The following is a 14,537-nucleotide window of genomic DNA, read 5'->3' on the forward strand; positions in this document are numbered from 1 at the left end:
GCTACCCCCCTTTCCTGTCCTTCTCCAGGATTAGGACTTCCTTGGCTCCCTTCCAGGGTCTCCAGAGCAGTGTGCCCAAGCCACCCACTCCAACGGTCCCTCCCACAAACACTGCAGGCAGATGGACCAACAGCAGCTCGGCATCAGATGGACACATCATAATATCACCTTTCCCACATTATCTCAGCACAACACAATGGCCACATGTCCTGGAGTGCCGGTCCAAAGCATGATAGGACATGAAGACAGCCTCATGAACACACAGAGCATGGATCCATTTGTGCCCAGATCATGAGAACCTTCAAGTGCTTTTGGTCTGGATGGGAACTAGAAGCAAAGCTAAAACAATGAGGGGTCTTTACTGCCTCTTTGACCTGACTGGGCTGCTTGCAGTGCAGAGCCCCTGCTTGTGACTGGGTGACAGGAGTGGGTGGGGGATGTCCCCTGTTCACCCTGCACCTTATCTCACTGCCGAGTTCGTGCTGGAGGCACCAAGAGGACTCCTTCCATGATGAGACCAGCTCAGGGTGTCCCAGACCTCGGTGCACATAACCTCATCTCTATGCATGTCTGTGTCCTTGTCTGGGGCGACGGTGGCAGTGGAGGGAGAACACCTGCTTCACAGGGGATCAGGGGACTCTGAGATAAGTGTTAAGCACCTGGAAGACATCCTGGCTTATGGCAGCACTCGGCATCTGGTATTTCTCCCCCTCCCTGAGCCCCCATCTCACGTTCTCATACCTGACTCCTTTCTGCTTTTCGCTCTTCCCACACCTCTGACCAGGTCCTGAATGAGTCGGATCTGGACAATGACAACATGCTGTCTTTCTCAGAGTTTGAACACGCAATGGCCAAGGCTCCAGACTTCATGAAGTAAGGTGTTCTGGAGTAGGGGAGGTATGCCCAGCATAGTGTGGGCGGGGGGACAAGAAGGGCGCCCAGTCTCCCCTTAGCCAATGAGACACCTCAGTCTTCCCAAGGGGGCCATGAGGTTCCAGAATCTTTCCAGATACTTTCAGAATCAGAAAAACTGGAGCTTCTGAGAAGTAAGGAAACTAGAAAAGGTCAAGGAGTAGGGTTTTGACAGGCAGGGAGGGGATTGCATCCCAGGCTTTGCACATGATGTGGGTGGTCCAAACTTCAGGTGCTGTTTCTCTACAACACACCTGTGTGCTGCTCCCAAAGTCCACTGAGCTCTGGGACTGACCTGGGGAGTTGCCACTGCTAGTCCTCTCTCCTCCCCCAGAACCTTCAGGGGTCACTAGGAGTTTGTGGGGGCAGGGGGTGGGGTGAGGATGCTGGTGGTGGAGATCAGAGAAGACCTTAAGCATTTCTAAAACTTGTTTTAGGCAAGAAGGGGCCTTAATAGATCTTTTCTGGTCCAAACGCCCTGAAATTATTGGCCATCTCCATATTTCCCTGACGTGTTTAACAATTTTGTTTGGAGCCTTCCAGTGATGGGAAACGCACCACTCCTGGAGAGAGCTCATTTCATGATCCAACAGCCCTGTTAGAGCACCCTGGTGGTGTTGAGCTGGCATCTTTTTGCCTGTGTCTGTGCCTCCTGGGTCCTATTCTGCCCTTGGTCTCATGGTCTAGGTGATTTTGATGACAAGGAAGAATGCCCACTCACATGGTTAAATGAAATAATAAAAAAAGAACAAAGGCACCTAGACCTCAGAGAACACCCAGTCAGGAACCTGGGATAGGATCTTTGGGATAGACACTAACCTGGGATAGAGCCTTTGCCTCTTTCCTCAGCAACTCCATACTTAGCTCTATGTACAAACTCGCAATTTCTGCTTTGTCAGATATGAGGCCAAATATGGCCTCCCCACAGTGGTCAAGTTTACATCTCCCTGGCTCCAAATGACCCTAGTGACTTCTAAGTAATGTTCTTCAGCTCTGACTCCAAATTTGCAGACAGAGAATCAATTGACCCAGCTCAGGTCAAGTGTCTACCCTTCTTCCAAGCACCGGGATGAAGGAGAGGGCTTTCCATTCCAACATGGCTGCCAGGGGGCTGTGGCTTGGGCAGCCTCTCTATAAGAGGGTCCACACTTGGGACCACCCCAACCAAGGGTAATTCTTCTTCTTCTATAACAGCCCAGCACACAATTGAGGCCAGAATCCTGTCCTCCTTGAGTTTTTCTTTAAATTTCTTACATTTCTTTCCATGGGTTCTAGCACCACAGGGTTATAAACACCCTTTGCCTTCTAGTGATGCTAAAAGTTACTTAAAGGTGGCTTTGGGTTGGCTTGGGAGAGTGGCAAACTGGGTGTTACTCAGAGAAAGGGACATGAGATGTGGGCAAGGGAGGGTCCCTGTAGGACTACTGTGAGCCCAAAGGTCAGAGGGTGCTGTAGGCCTGTAGGCTTGAGGTGGCTCATGGATTCTTTCTTTCAGCTCTTTTCGGATTCACCTCTGGGGATGCTGATATGGCCACACATACCTGACCTGGAAACTTTGAGGGGACCACTGGCACTTGGAATCCAATCTTCTCCTGGCGTTAGGGGACTCTGATTAGAAGTCTGACTTTCCCCGACTCTCCCTCCCCCTTCACTTCTAGAATATTGTTTATTCAATAAAGTAAAGGAAAAATCTTTTCTTTGCCTTATCAGTTCATCATTTTTTGAATGCAGGATCATATAGAAGTATTTTTTATTAAGAACTGCTCATTCCAGGACTTAAGTCAGCCGATGATGTCAAGCAAGCTGGAATGGCCAGTCTTTTCAAGAGCAGGATTCAAATCTCCACCCACGTCACAGCAGGGACAGGCCAAATGGGGAGAAGTTCACTAGGAAAATATATGTCCTTCCCTCCCTTCACAGGAGCCCGCACCCCCCACACTCAGCACCTCTCCTCGCATCTCCTATGGCAGCCTTTACAGAGAGGTGCGCATAGCGGTCATTTCAGTTGGCACCTGGCTTCTCAGCCCTGGTTGAGGGAGAAGACATTTTGGCACCCTCTAGCCCTTGGGATGTGACAGTGTGTGACCAGCAATCAGTTTATTTGCTTTGTTACTTGGCCAAGCCCTGGAATGAATTTCGCCCTCACAGGGACCCTTTGGGGTCAACTGGTCAGAGACTCTGAGACACAGGAAAAGCCCCTTATGGGGGTCTCTGAGAGCTGTCAGGTGCCTATCTGATGGGCACATGGTTTTTCTCTTTTACACTGTCCTGGGAGAAGGAGTGTAACTAATGATGGCTCATAGAGGAAGGGCCGTTTCACTCTTATGTGTACTTGAACCTTCAGCGGTTGCCTTGCTTTTAGGTCCTGGCTCACCATTCAGGGGTAATAAATGTCCTATTGCTGGATGGAGTCCCTTGATTAAACCCAGGAGGCGCTGGAATGTTGGAGAGTTCCTGCAGTGTAGGTATACATCTGGCCTGAGTTCCCCATCCGGGATCCTGTCCACTGAGGGGCTGTCACCCACATTCTGTCCCCCGTCCCAGCAGGCAAGAGGCCTCCCAGGAAGTGGGAAGCAGAAGCCTGGTGAGAACAGAAACTCTAGTCCCTGGCCCTCCCAGGCCACCTCAGGCACGTGACCTTAGAACCCATTCTTGTGTCCAACTCTGGCCTAGAGGCTCCTTTAGCATAGAGATTCCTTGAAGAGTGGCTTAGTCCTGGGTCATTCCCTCCTGCCCCTTCTAGAAATAGTCCCAGGGGTAGATGCCAAACCAGCTCCACGCCAATCTGGGCAGAACGCACAAAATTGTGCTTCTTTCCAGGCACCATAGGGTCCTTCAGGGTCCCAAGGGCTGTGTCATTCTTGCCCATCAGTCACCACATGGACCACAAGCAGGGTGTATAGCGGAAAAATCAGAGCTTGAGAGTCAGACAGACCTGGGTTCCAATCCTGGCTGTGCTGCTTCCAAGCTGTGAGCTTGGGCAACTTTCTCAAGTTCTCTGAGCCTCAGCGTCTTTATCAATAACACCACTTCTGTCACAGGTTATTGTGTGGACTAACTAATGCTGAGCCAAGCTCAAACAGGAATTCCTTTGCATATGACACCCAGTGCAATGGTCCTGGGGTCACTTCACCCTCATTCTCAGGTGTGGGATAATGGGGCTTCCTCAATTATATGAGTGGAAGCAGATGGAAGGTATTTCCATAACTGGGTGACCTGCCACCACAATTCAGGATCCCTAAAGTCCTCAGTTCTACCACCACCACCTTGGGAGGAAAGGTGGGTGAGCCCAACAGGTTGCTGGACACTGCTTTTTCTTGGCGTGAACCCCTTGGGCTGAGCTTTTCACAGCCCTTAAGACGCAGTGCTATGTGACCCTCAGGCGCTGTCCTGCTGTGACCAAATGCTCCTGGAGCTCAGAGGAGAGGAGTGTGGGATGGTCATGGCTAAAGATTTTATTTCAAAGAGCCAACCTGGCCAGGACCACAGCTGTCAGGCATCATGCTCTGAATTCAAAGTAGGAATCTCTCTTCTGCCGCTCCTGTGGGGAGACCCTCTTTCCCGATGGGAACGTCTGGTAGGTCTTCATGTTCTCAGGGCATAGTCTTAAAAGGTGCCACTTACTCTTCGGGGTCAGGGGAGGCCTGAGGGTAAGGATAGAGCCAGTGTTATGCAGTGTGTCAAGGAGGGAGGGTGAAAAATGCCCAACCACAGCCCCACCTGCCCATTGTACAGCCATGCTGACTCTGACACTGCTGGCTGCTCATCAGCTGATAGGTCACCCTGCAGTTCACATAAAAATAGTTTGTATTTGCATAATGGTGCAGTGGTCAAGAGTGAGGACATGGGTGTCAAAGCTGGGATGGATTCTGGCCCAACTCCTGCTAGAAGTGTATACATGTAAAATGGACTAATGTTGGTATATCCCTCTGAGCTTGGTTTTGAGAAGCAAATTAGATAATGCATATAAAGCACTTAATGCTGGACAAGGAGAAAACTCTCAAAAATATTATTAAAAATGGTGATGGTGATGATGGCAATGATGGTGATGAAACTCAGGAAAAGGCAAGGACTTGCCCCAGGCTACAGAGGTGATCAGGAGAAAGGCTGAGTGCAAGCACTCACTCTCTTACTCCCAATCACTTGGACAGTCCTCCATGTTCAGTGTGAAGCCAGCAGTAGCAGCAAAGGCTGTCAGGCAGTTGGAGAAGCAATGGAGCTGGGGCGTCCCACGCTCCCCACAGCTGTGGGAGGTACAGATCTTGCCCAGAGCAGTCTCAAGAGATCTACCCCAGGAGAGATCCCACACTGTCTCCAGGTTCGGGCTGACTCAGAGCCACCTCAAGGGGTGAAGATAGCCAACCCAGAGTCTTAGAGTTTGCATCGCAAGACCTGGGCTCCTCCAGGTTCTACCTCCAAGCAGACTTGCCACCCAGCACAAGTTCCCGAAGCCATCACTAAACTTCAGTTTTCCTGTTTATTAAATGGACTGATCTATCTTGCAGAAAGGAATCTTTAGAGGCAGTTAAATGTTTCTTTAAAAATCATTAAACTCTATGGAAAAGGTTGCTGCTTTATCAATAAGGATGATGGTGACACTCAGGGCTCTTAAGACAAGTAAGCATGGAGATCTGTCTACAACTTCCTGATCCTCCTTAACCAACAGGACACCTTGATGGCATAGACTTCTGGTCTCTTTGCCTGGGTGTCAGGCAAGGGAACCGTGTGCCAGGTTATCTTGCAAGGCAGAGCTAGCCTTCCCTGGGAAAAGAAGCTCTCCCGGATAAAATCATCAAGGTGCAGGCATGGAGGGACTTTCATATTTTGTTAAATGGAGAGTTGGACTTTGAAAAACATTTTCAAGTCTGTAGGAGAACATTTTTCGAGTCTGGACCGTATTGGGAGACCGATTCCCTCATTAGTGTAGTGCCCTCCGTGTCTGCCAGAGGGCAGCAACTCCTCGCTGCTCAGAGCAGCTGCGCGCGCGTGTTTGGAGGAACGGCGCTGTAAAGCTGCCCTTGCAGGGCTTCTAAGAAGCCTGCAGATTCAGGCTGGCAAAGATTATGGGGTTTGCTCCCAAACTCCCAGTGCATCTAGCCAGGAAAATTCTCCTCCTAATTCCACCCATTCAGGCTGCCGGAGCCCTGACCCTTTGCTCCGTAACTTTTATCCTCTGCACTGTAGGCTCTTTATGGAAAGGCCTTAACTCGTTTCTCAGTCTGGGTGCCTGCGTGTCTGGCAGAGAGCGGGTGCCCTGTGGACACATGCTTGTTGAATGTATGGGTGAGAAAGGGCAGGCACTCACAGGTCGGTGGGGATGGGGTACCGTTCCCACTCCTTCACAGGCAGCACGAAATAGGGGACCCGGTGCACCAGGCCGGTCTTGTCTTGATAGTACTTGCGATGATGCTGTGCCATCTACAGCTCCACCGGAGAAGAGATGACAGGTTGTTAGTGTGCAGGAGGGACCTCAGGCACCTGCAGTCCCTGCCAGGCTGTACCTGGGCAGGGGGTGGGGGCCATCTCCCCTAACGCCCCTGAAGGAGTCCCAGCTAGGTGTCCTCTCTGAGCCTCACTTCTCATCTGTCTTATGGGGATAATGACACTCACCACAGCAGTTTTGCTATGGAGAGTTAATGAGACAAGGGACCAGCAGAGGTCAGGTATGTGAGGCCCAGCTCAGCAGGTGGCACAGGTAAGCTCTGTGTTTCTCCCTTCCCTTCCCTTCTGGACAGGGCATTCTCTGTGTGAGAGCCAAAATGGAGGACAAAGGCCTTCCCAGGCCCACTGAGACAGTCCCACAGCTCCTTGGGCTCTGACGACATCAATCTGGTCCTCTCCCGGGGGAGGCTGACTTCTCATACAGCTCTCTATCCTGGGGACCAGGAAGGGCTTGTGTCCTTGAAATCAGGCGGGAGGGAAGTTTGCAAGGGAAGTGAGGGAGAAAGTGTGGTTTCCAAGAACACAGCCGAGAACGAGCCCTGGCCCCCACCAAGGAAGCTGAGTGCCTGTGTGCCTGGGGCCCGCTGGGACGCGTTTGAACCAGAGCCAGAGGAGGCTTTAAGAGACAGAGGAGCAGGAAAGAACACTGGGGTGTGGGCAGGTCCCCCTCCATTTGCCTGTCTTCCCTCGAGGGAAGTTAGGGTCCATTCTGGGGCTGAGGATGACTTGGAGCACATCCTCAGAGGACCATGGAGCAGAAGGTGTTGGGTGGGCCCACCTGGCTCCAGGTAGGTTGAGTGCAGTTGAGAGCAGACTTGTGGTGGGAGCCAGGTGAAGGCTTAGTGGGCCCTTTGTGCTTGTGTGGTTGTCCAGGGGATCAACCTTTGGCCTTTTACTCACGCAGGAGGTAAGCAAGAGTTCACAGGGCTGAGAGGCCACAGGGCAGAGGCGAGGGTGGGAACACCCCCAAAAGCTCCAGCTCTCTCAGCAGTGGAGGGAGCAGAGACAAGAATTACCAGAGCCCCTGGGTGAGGGGAGATCAGGGAAGCGGAGCCCCTATCCAAACTCAAGGGGGGCCCTGCTGGCTCAGGGTCTCTGAAAAATCAAATAAAGGCGCCCTGGAGGGTGAGAGGTCTCCCCTGCCCCAGCAGCCCACCTGGTAGAAGCGGGTGAGTTCAGCGGAGCGGTCATTGCCCAGGTTGAAGCGGGTATAGATGGGGGTGTGCAGCCAGCAGTCCCAGGTTTGGGAGCGGTTACTAAGCACGAGGTCGGGGTTTGGGGAGAAGATGGTCGGGAAGTGGCCGCCCTTGCTGAAGGGAGTGTGGCTCTTCTCCAGCGCTGCGTTGCGGTGGTCCTGGAAGTACTTGAGGGTAGCGCTGCCATATGGGGAGCCAAAGGCAAAGGCCACACCGGGAACATGGCCTTGGTACCTGTAATGGCAGTGGGGGAGGGGAGGGAGAGGTCGGGGAAGGGCTCCAGGATCAGTTCCATGAGGCACCCTTAAAACTGGGGGTGAGGTCAGTGGGTGCCGTGGGTTACCTCTGGGCCTTGAGAGGCTTCCTAAGGTGCAGTGCCCAGCTTGGGTCTCTGGAGAAGGACAAGTGAAAGAGATTGGGCCTCTTCCTCCCCTAGACCTCTAGGATGGTCACATCTCCAGACCAGGGGCTTACGCTGGCACCAGAACACCAGGGCTCCGCTCTGACCCCTCGCTCTTCCGCCATGGCCCTCCCATTTTCCACATTGCAGCCAGACTGCACTTTCTAAAGTCAAATCCTTAGCATGGCAGTCAGGGCCATCTGTCATCGGACACTTGCCTCCCTCTCAGCTTCATCAACTACCCTACTTCCCACGGACAAGGAGCCATTTGCAGTTCTCTGTGTGTAACTGCTTCCTCCCTCCCTCCCTCTCCCGACTCTCTTCCCTGGGTTCTCGCCCTGTGCCTTCTGCCTTCAGGAATGCCAAACTTGTCCACACCCCCAACCCCTGCTTCTTGCCACCCAGCACTAAATGGTCCTTTAAGACCTGCCCGAATATCACTTCTTTGAAGAAGCCCCTCCATGCCCTGTTCTGGGTGGACACGCTCTGCCCTTGGGGAGGAAAGCCTGCCCAGAGCAGCCTTGCGGTCTCATTCCGGAGTTCAGTGTCAGCCTCATTCCCAGTATCAGCTTTCACTCTTTTATCTTATTTCTCAAGTGGTTCAGAACATAGGGAATGAAAGGTGCTGGTCATCAGGGGCTACCAAACCCCAACAGAGCGATAATAAAGTGACAGAATAAAAACTAAAGAAAGGTTATCGATGGCATGATGTATGGAAAAGAGCGTGGCCCAAGAATATCAAACTGGCCAAGCGGTCGGTCATCCAGGTATAAAGGCAGCTGCTGGTCCTTTCCCAGCATGAAAGAAAGTAGGAAATAAAGCACCCATAATCACTTTGAGAAAGTCATGTGACAAAATCCTGCCAACTGAGAGATGATTCAAAAGAAAAAAACACTCAGTAATGTAGAGCCTCTGCTAGAATGACTGGTGGTTAGCTTCAATCCACTTAAGTACAGAACTCGGAAGAGCAACCAGGTGAAGGCTGGTTGCAGAACAGAATGTAAATGTTATAAAACTTATCGCAGTACCAAATAGTTTGAACAACAACAATAGGGGAGAAGGTAGGTAGAGGGAAGATGGAAGTGTACTTATTAAGAATTTCTAAAGCAGAGTCAACCCATAGCATCTAAAATTGAAACATGGAGTTAAAAAAAAAAAGTAATGACTCTAACCCCTTAATGGCTTTTATATCTCTCTTTTTTCTCTCTCTCTCCTTTAGAGGGAACTTTTATGAGCTAATATCTCTTGTAATGAATTAGCATTTATCCAAAGTCTAGATATTTTTCCATTTTGCTTCAGTATGTTTCTCTTCAGCTAAGTTCCAGTAAGATCAAATTTCATGTTTTTCATTTTTAAATAGTAAATATAGTGTGATCATAATTTTGTAAAATTGCTTTGGCTATCTTTCCATCCAGCCATCCATTCTCCTACCCACCCACCCATCCATCTTGTATTTTATCTGAATATACACATAAATAGAAACCTAGACTGAATTTCACCAAATGCTAACCCTGGTTAATTGTAGGTGTTTGGATTGGGGGTGGTTTGTTGTTTTCTTTGTATGTGTATCTTAAAAAGAAAACAAACAAACAAAAAACAGAATCAGATGGCATTAAGTTATTTTACTGGGAACCTACTGAGTGCTGAGTGATGGGAATTACAAAGGTCCCATTCGCTCAGCCCCTGAGCCCACCCCCTCTTTCAGGATACATTGAGTCACAGGCGTGCATGTGCAGGGTTGTGCCGGTGGTCGAGGCTCTAATGCTATTAGAAGGAGAGAAGGCCCATTCCCACGGGGGGGCGGTGGTGTTGATGGAGCTCCAGAAAGGAGTTTCCACTGGGTGAGGCTTTGAGGTTTTATTGTGGAGGGGGACTGACTGGGGTCTGACTCTCTTTCCCTTCTCATCTTCTAGGTTCTGGTGTTGTCCTCTTCTCTTTTAAGGTACCTCTCCCTTTGGAGGACCTCATCCATGTTAGACTTTTAACATCAAGGAAGCCCCAATCTGTCTCTAGCCCTGACCCTTCTCCTGGCTATAGATCCACACACTCAGCTATCCACACAGGGCTTGCCCACGGACACCACATTTACTGCAATTGAAACAAGCCTGCTCCTCCTTCTGGATACCCCTGTCCTGGTTAACGTGACACCCACCCACCAGATTCCACCAAAATCCACCAGAAAGCGTGAATCACCCTGCTGTCCTCCACATCCAGCCTCTCCTACGTTTTGCTAATGCTCCCTTGTTAGTAACTTTCCCACTGTCCTGCATCCCTCCGCTACAAGCCCTCCTCTTCGCTCACCTGGACGGCTTTGGATCTCCTAGATAATGTCCTTCCAGCCTGCCATCCACACTGATGCCAGAGTGATCTTTCCCAAACACACATCAGGTCACCAGGCTCACCTCTTTCTTATCACTTCCCCATAGGCACCCTATGCCCCAGGAGTGTTACTCGCTTCTCTAGGGGCCCCTCATGCTCTCGATGCCTCTAAATCTTCACATACTTCTCCTCTCCTGGAATGCCAAATCCCTACCTGCCCTTGGGGCATTTCCCACTCACTCACGGAGCCAGGGCCCTCTGCCATCTTCCCTGACCTCACACCCTCTACCAGTATTTCCGTTTCACCGTAATATTATCATCCTTTATCCACACACATCCACGTTAGTTCATTTTCTCTGCTAATCTGTGTTTCCCTTTATCTCCAGCACCTGACACATGACAAGTACTCAATAAATGTTCACTGGAGGAGGCAGAAGTCCAGAAACCCCGGGGGCACCATGTCCTGGAATGCTATTTTCAAAGGGGCTTGGCTCTGTCACAAAGCATCCCACCCACAGGGGTGTTTACGCTCCTCTGAAGGAAGTAGCTATAGAAATGTGACGTGTTCCTGCGATTCTTCTCTTCGCCACCCCCATGCTCTCTGCCATACTCCTCCTCTGCTCCCTGCTTTTCTACCTTCTCTGAATGCCAAGGTATTTGCATTCCAATAGAATAGAAGCCCTCTCCTCCGCAACCCTTCTAAGGTTCTGCCTGGATTCCAGATTCTGCTCAGAACTTGCTGCTGTTGTAGGGGCACATGTGTGCGAGTGCACATGTAAATGTTCACATTTATTTAGCACTCAGTCCGCGTGCCTTGGCAAGCTAGGTGTGTGTCCCTTGTATGCACTTGCATTTGTGTTCCTTGAGCATGACCCCATGCAGTCCCATGGTAGAGCTTCCAAAGGCCCATTTTGTTATTTGTGTGGCAGGCCAAGGTGGAGAGGAACAGAGAGCAATGGCAGGTCTCATAGCAGGACAGTGAATCGTCCCTGCGGTGCCACCATACCTCCTCCTTGGCCCCTTTAATGCTCCCGTGCCCCTCACCCACCTGCATACCCCACAAGCTAGGAGACAGTGCTCAGCCAGGCCCTGGGCAACGATCACACGATCACACGTGCACCCTAAAGTCTACCGTGGTTACTATGCGTACAGGGAGCCGTCCCTCCCTGCCTCTTAATCGCACTGGTTGGCCCCACAGCTAACATGAAAGTTAATTACCATGAGCCATCGGGGATCCTATGAGCAGCCCTATTAACTAATTAACTTGTTACTATTTAACGTGTCCTCATTCCACGTGTGCCCTCTTCTCCACAACATTTGGTGCTGAGTACAGTTCTGAGCAGATCCTTCCCCTGGGCAAAAACCTTCCAGGGCTCCCCATTGCCTGTGAAATTAAGAACAAACCAGCCTGGCACTCAAGCCCTGCTTGACACAGGCCTCTGTGGGAAGCCTTGCCAGTCTTATCTGCTTTCATGCCACAGCTTTTCCACTCCAGCCAAACAGGACATTTGCTACTGTGGAAGTACATCCGGCTGGCACCTCCACCCCATGTTTTCCTCAGGCCATCCCTCCATCCAGAACACGCTGCTATCTTCCTCCCCACTCATTGTGATCTTACCCATTCTTCAAGGGATATTTCAAATACCTCCGTCCTGTGGAGCCTTCTCTGACCCCTCCATGGGCCACACCTGTCCCCTCTACTGAACTGTCTTACTCTTTTTGCCTCTTTTACATCTTGGGCCACATTCTGCAATGCTGTAATTACCTCAGCCCTCAGTAATTCTTTCTGAATTATAAAATCCATGGGGAGAGAGGACTGCGTTCTACTCGTATCTTTATTCCTGGCATTCCTGGCATTCAGTACATGCTCTGTAAATATTTATTGAATTGAACTGACAAATGGAGGCACATTTTAAGGGCTGGTGATTCTTCTGGAGAGAAGAAGTGTCGCTTGTTACAAAGCCCAGGTCTCCAGGGGCCTTGACCTCCCGTTTTTAGGAAGGCCCCCCCAGTTTCTCAGGGTTGTGTGAGAGGCATTGGTTACCTATCAGGGCACACAGGGTCTCCTCTGGTTACCTGAGCAAATAGCCTTTGCTCATACCCAGGATGCACTGGCCTGTCTTCAGGGCTACACACACCTTAGTGCCAGGGCCTGGGTTGAAATGAAAGGGGCTTCAGAGATGCAGCTGCCAAGCCCTCCCTTCCTCTTGCCAGGCCTGCACCTCTCTCACCCTGAGAAGTGAGGTCTCAGGCCTGAAGAAATTTTTGTCTTAACACAACAGCAGTCACATACCAAGCACTCAACATATTTTTATCAAATGAATGAAAGAATTAATAGGAAACTGTGGCCTGGTAAATCAGTTTTGTCTGATGGGACCCTAACATAAGTACAATAGCTTTTGAGCTCTCCAAGGTGCTGCCCACAAGTGAGCTGGATTAAAACTACAGCACCAGTCCTTAGTTACTACACTACCTCTGTGGGCAGAAATGATTCTAAAATCACAGCTTCTCCATGTCTTGCTTATCCTGCTTCAAAACAATCCAAACTTCAGACAAAATATATTGTGAGATCTTGTATGCATTTTGCATTTTGTTCAGATTTCAGGGGAGAGCATGTGTTATTTTATTTTATTTTTTCATCCACAGGAAGACCTGCCTACAGAATTCTCAAGATATTAATTTCATTCATTCATTCATTCGTTCGTTCGTTCGTTCATTCGTTCATTCATTCTATACAGATATGCTGATATTGTGCAGGTTGCTTCTTAGAATCCAGCCTTTGCCCTCAATGCCCATGTTGACTGGAAAGAGATATATAAGACAATCTTACACCCAGGAAGAGGAGGTTGGGAGTGGAAATCTCAGACATTTTGGGAGAAAGGGGAGGGCGGAAACAATCAGACTTGCATCTTGGATGTTTGGAGTTTGAAAATATCCAGAGAACGAAAGGGTAGGTTTGACTCTGCATCTGAAAATGCTAAAGGCACGGCAGCTCAAGGACTAGTGGATAGTGCACACTGTTGAACGTTACTGCCTGTCTTGTCTTGCCAGATTCTTCAAGCTCCGCCTCCAGGTGCCCCCAGGCCTCCTTCATTTCTTTAAACGATAACTACTAACGTTGAGCGAATCCTGAGTGCCGCACACTGTGCTGGGAGCCGAAGAACCTGCTCCCTTCTCGGTGACTCCTCACTTTTTTGCTCCTGCCTGCGCATCTCCAAACACTAACCCCACACGGAGTCTCGCTCTCCTCCCCCTTTACCCGGCCTCCATCCACTGGAGGTCCCGTTATCCCAGGCTGGGTGTATTCTGCGCTCTCTAGGGGTGGACTTCCTACCCAGGGGTATCTGGAAAGTCCCCCGCCAGCGCCCAGCCACTGCCTACTCTGAGCTCGCAAACCCCTGGGAAGACCATAGAACTAGGTGAAAAATTGGCTCCCGGGTTCCTTCAAACCCCAAAGACGCGGGGGCGGAGTTTCGATGACCTAGGAGGGGTTTTGCGGAGGAGGAAGAGAGGGGCGCCCCAGGGGCCCTGACAGACAGGTTCAGCCTGGGTGCTCGGCGGCCTTACCCGGGCATGAGGGCGGGGGGCACGTAGGCGGCATTGAATTCGGTCAGTAGGGTGCCCGCGCTGCGAGAGGCCATGGTCGGTGCGGCCAGCGCGCAGCTAGCCCTGCGTTTGTTCTGGCGCTCTCCGCCGGACTGTCAACAACCCCGGTCACCCGGCAACCAAGCGCCTGGCAACGCCAGTAGGGCTGCGCCGCTGCCGAGTTCCCGGGCCTCCCGCACCCCCGCGCAGTCCCCTATTTGAAGCAGCCCCGCGGGGTGCGCCTTTAAGGTGCACCCATCTCCACGTGCTTTCCTGGGTGACCTCGAAAATCGCCGCTCACGCCCAACCTCAGTTTTCACATCCAGGAATGGGCTCATCGGTCGGCGGACTGTGGGACGCTCAGACACGGGACGGGACGGAGGTGGAAAATCGGTGAAAAGGCCAGGCCGGCCCTTCTGTTGCTGTAGGACTCCTGGTGGCCCGACTTGAAACGCCCTCTCTTTAGAGGCAGCGCAGACAGCAGCAGCACCATCACCGCTCAGCTTTGGTAGCCTGAGTGGTCGCAGGAGCCCCAAGAGTCATCGCTCCCCAAGGCTGCCCGCCATATCCCAGTTCCCCAAGGGACATTTTTTCATTACTCTCTCGTCTCTCTCTCTGGGACTTCTTACCACGTCTTGCCCCTCAAACTACTCCACACGAGTTGTTTATGAGTAAAGGGCAAA

The 14,537-nt window shown here is 51.1% G+C and overlaps 2 protein-coding genes across 2 annotated transcripts in view; one reads left to right on the plus strand and one right to left on the minus strand.

Annotated features, from left to right (window-relative positions):
* The window catches only part of CIB4 (calcium and integrin binding family member 4), a 49,501-nt gene extending 46,970 nt beyond the window's left edge, over positions 1-2,531 (plus strand). The window contains exons 6-7 of the mRNA XM_019661347.1: positions 785-873; positions 2,408-2,531. Coding sequence (XP_019516892.1) covers positions 785-873; positions 2,408-2,438 — 120 coding nt within the window. The 3' untranslated portion in view covers positions 2,439-2,531. The remainder of the gene's footprint in view (positions 1-784; positions 874-2,407) is intronic.
* Positions 2,532-4,411: 1,880 nt separating this feature from the next.
* On the minus strand, positions 4,412-13,910 carry CIMIP2C (ciliary microtubule inner protein 2C). Its single transcript, XM_019642674.1, has 4 exons — positions 13,837-13,910; positions 7,511-7,784; positions 6,218-6,330; positions 4,412-4,556 (listed from the first exon to the last, which is right to left on the minus strand). The coding sequence occupies exons 1-4, from the start codon at positions 13,908-13,910 to the stop codon at positions 4,412-4,414; spliced, it is 606 nt and encodes a 201-aa protein (XP_019498219.1).
* Positions 13,911-14,537: the final 627 nt, after the last annotated feature.

The sequence above is a fragment of the Hipposideros armiger genome, unplaced genomic scaffold, assembly GCF_001890085.2.
Source record: "Hipposideros armiger isolate ML-2016 unplaced genomic scaffold, ASM189008v1 scaffold_0, whole genome shotgun sequence".
Classification (NCBI taxonomy): domain Eukaryota; kingdom Metazoa; phylum Chordata; class Mammalia; order Chiroptera; family Hipposideridae; genus Hipposideros; species Hipposideros armiger.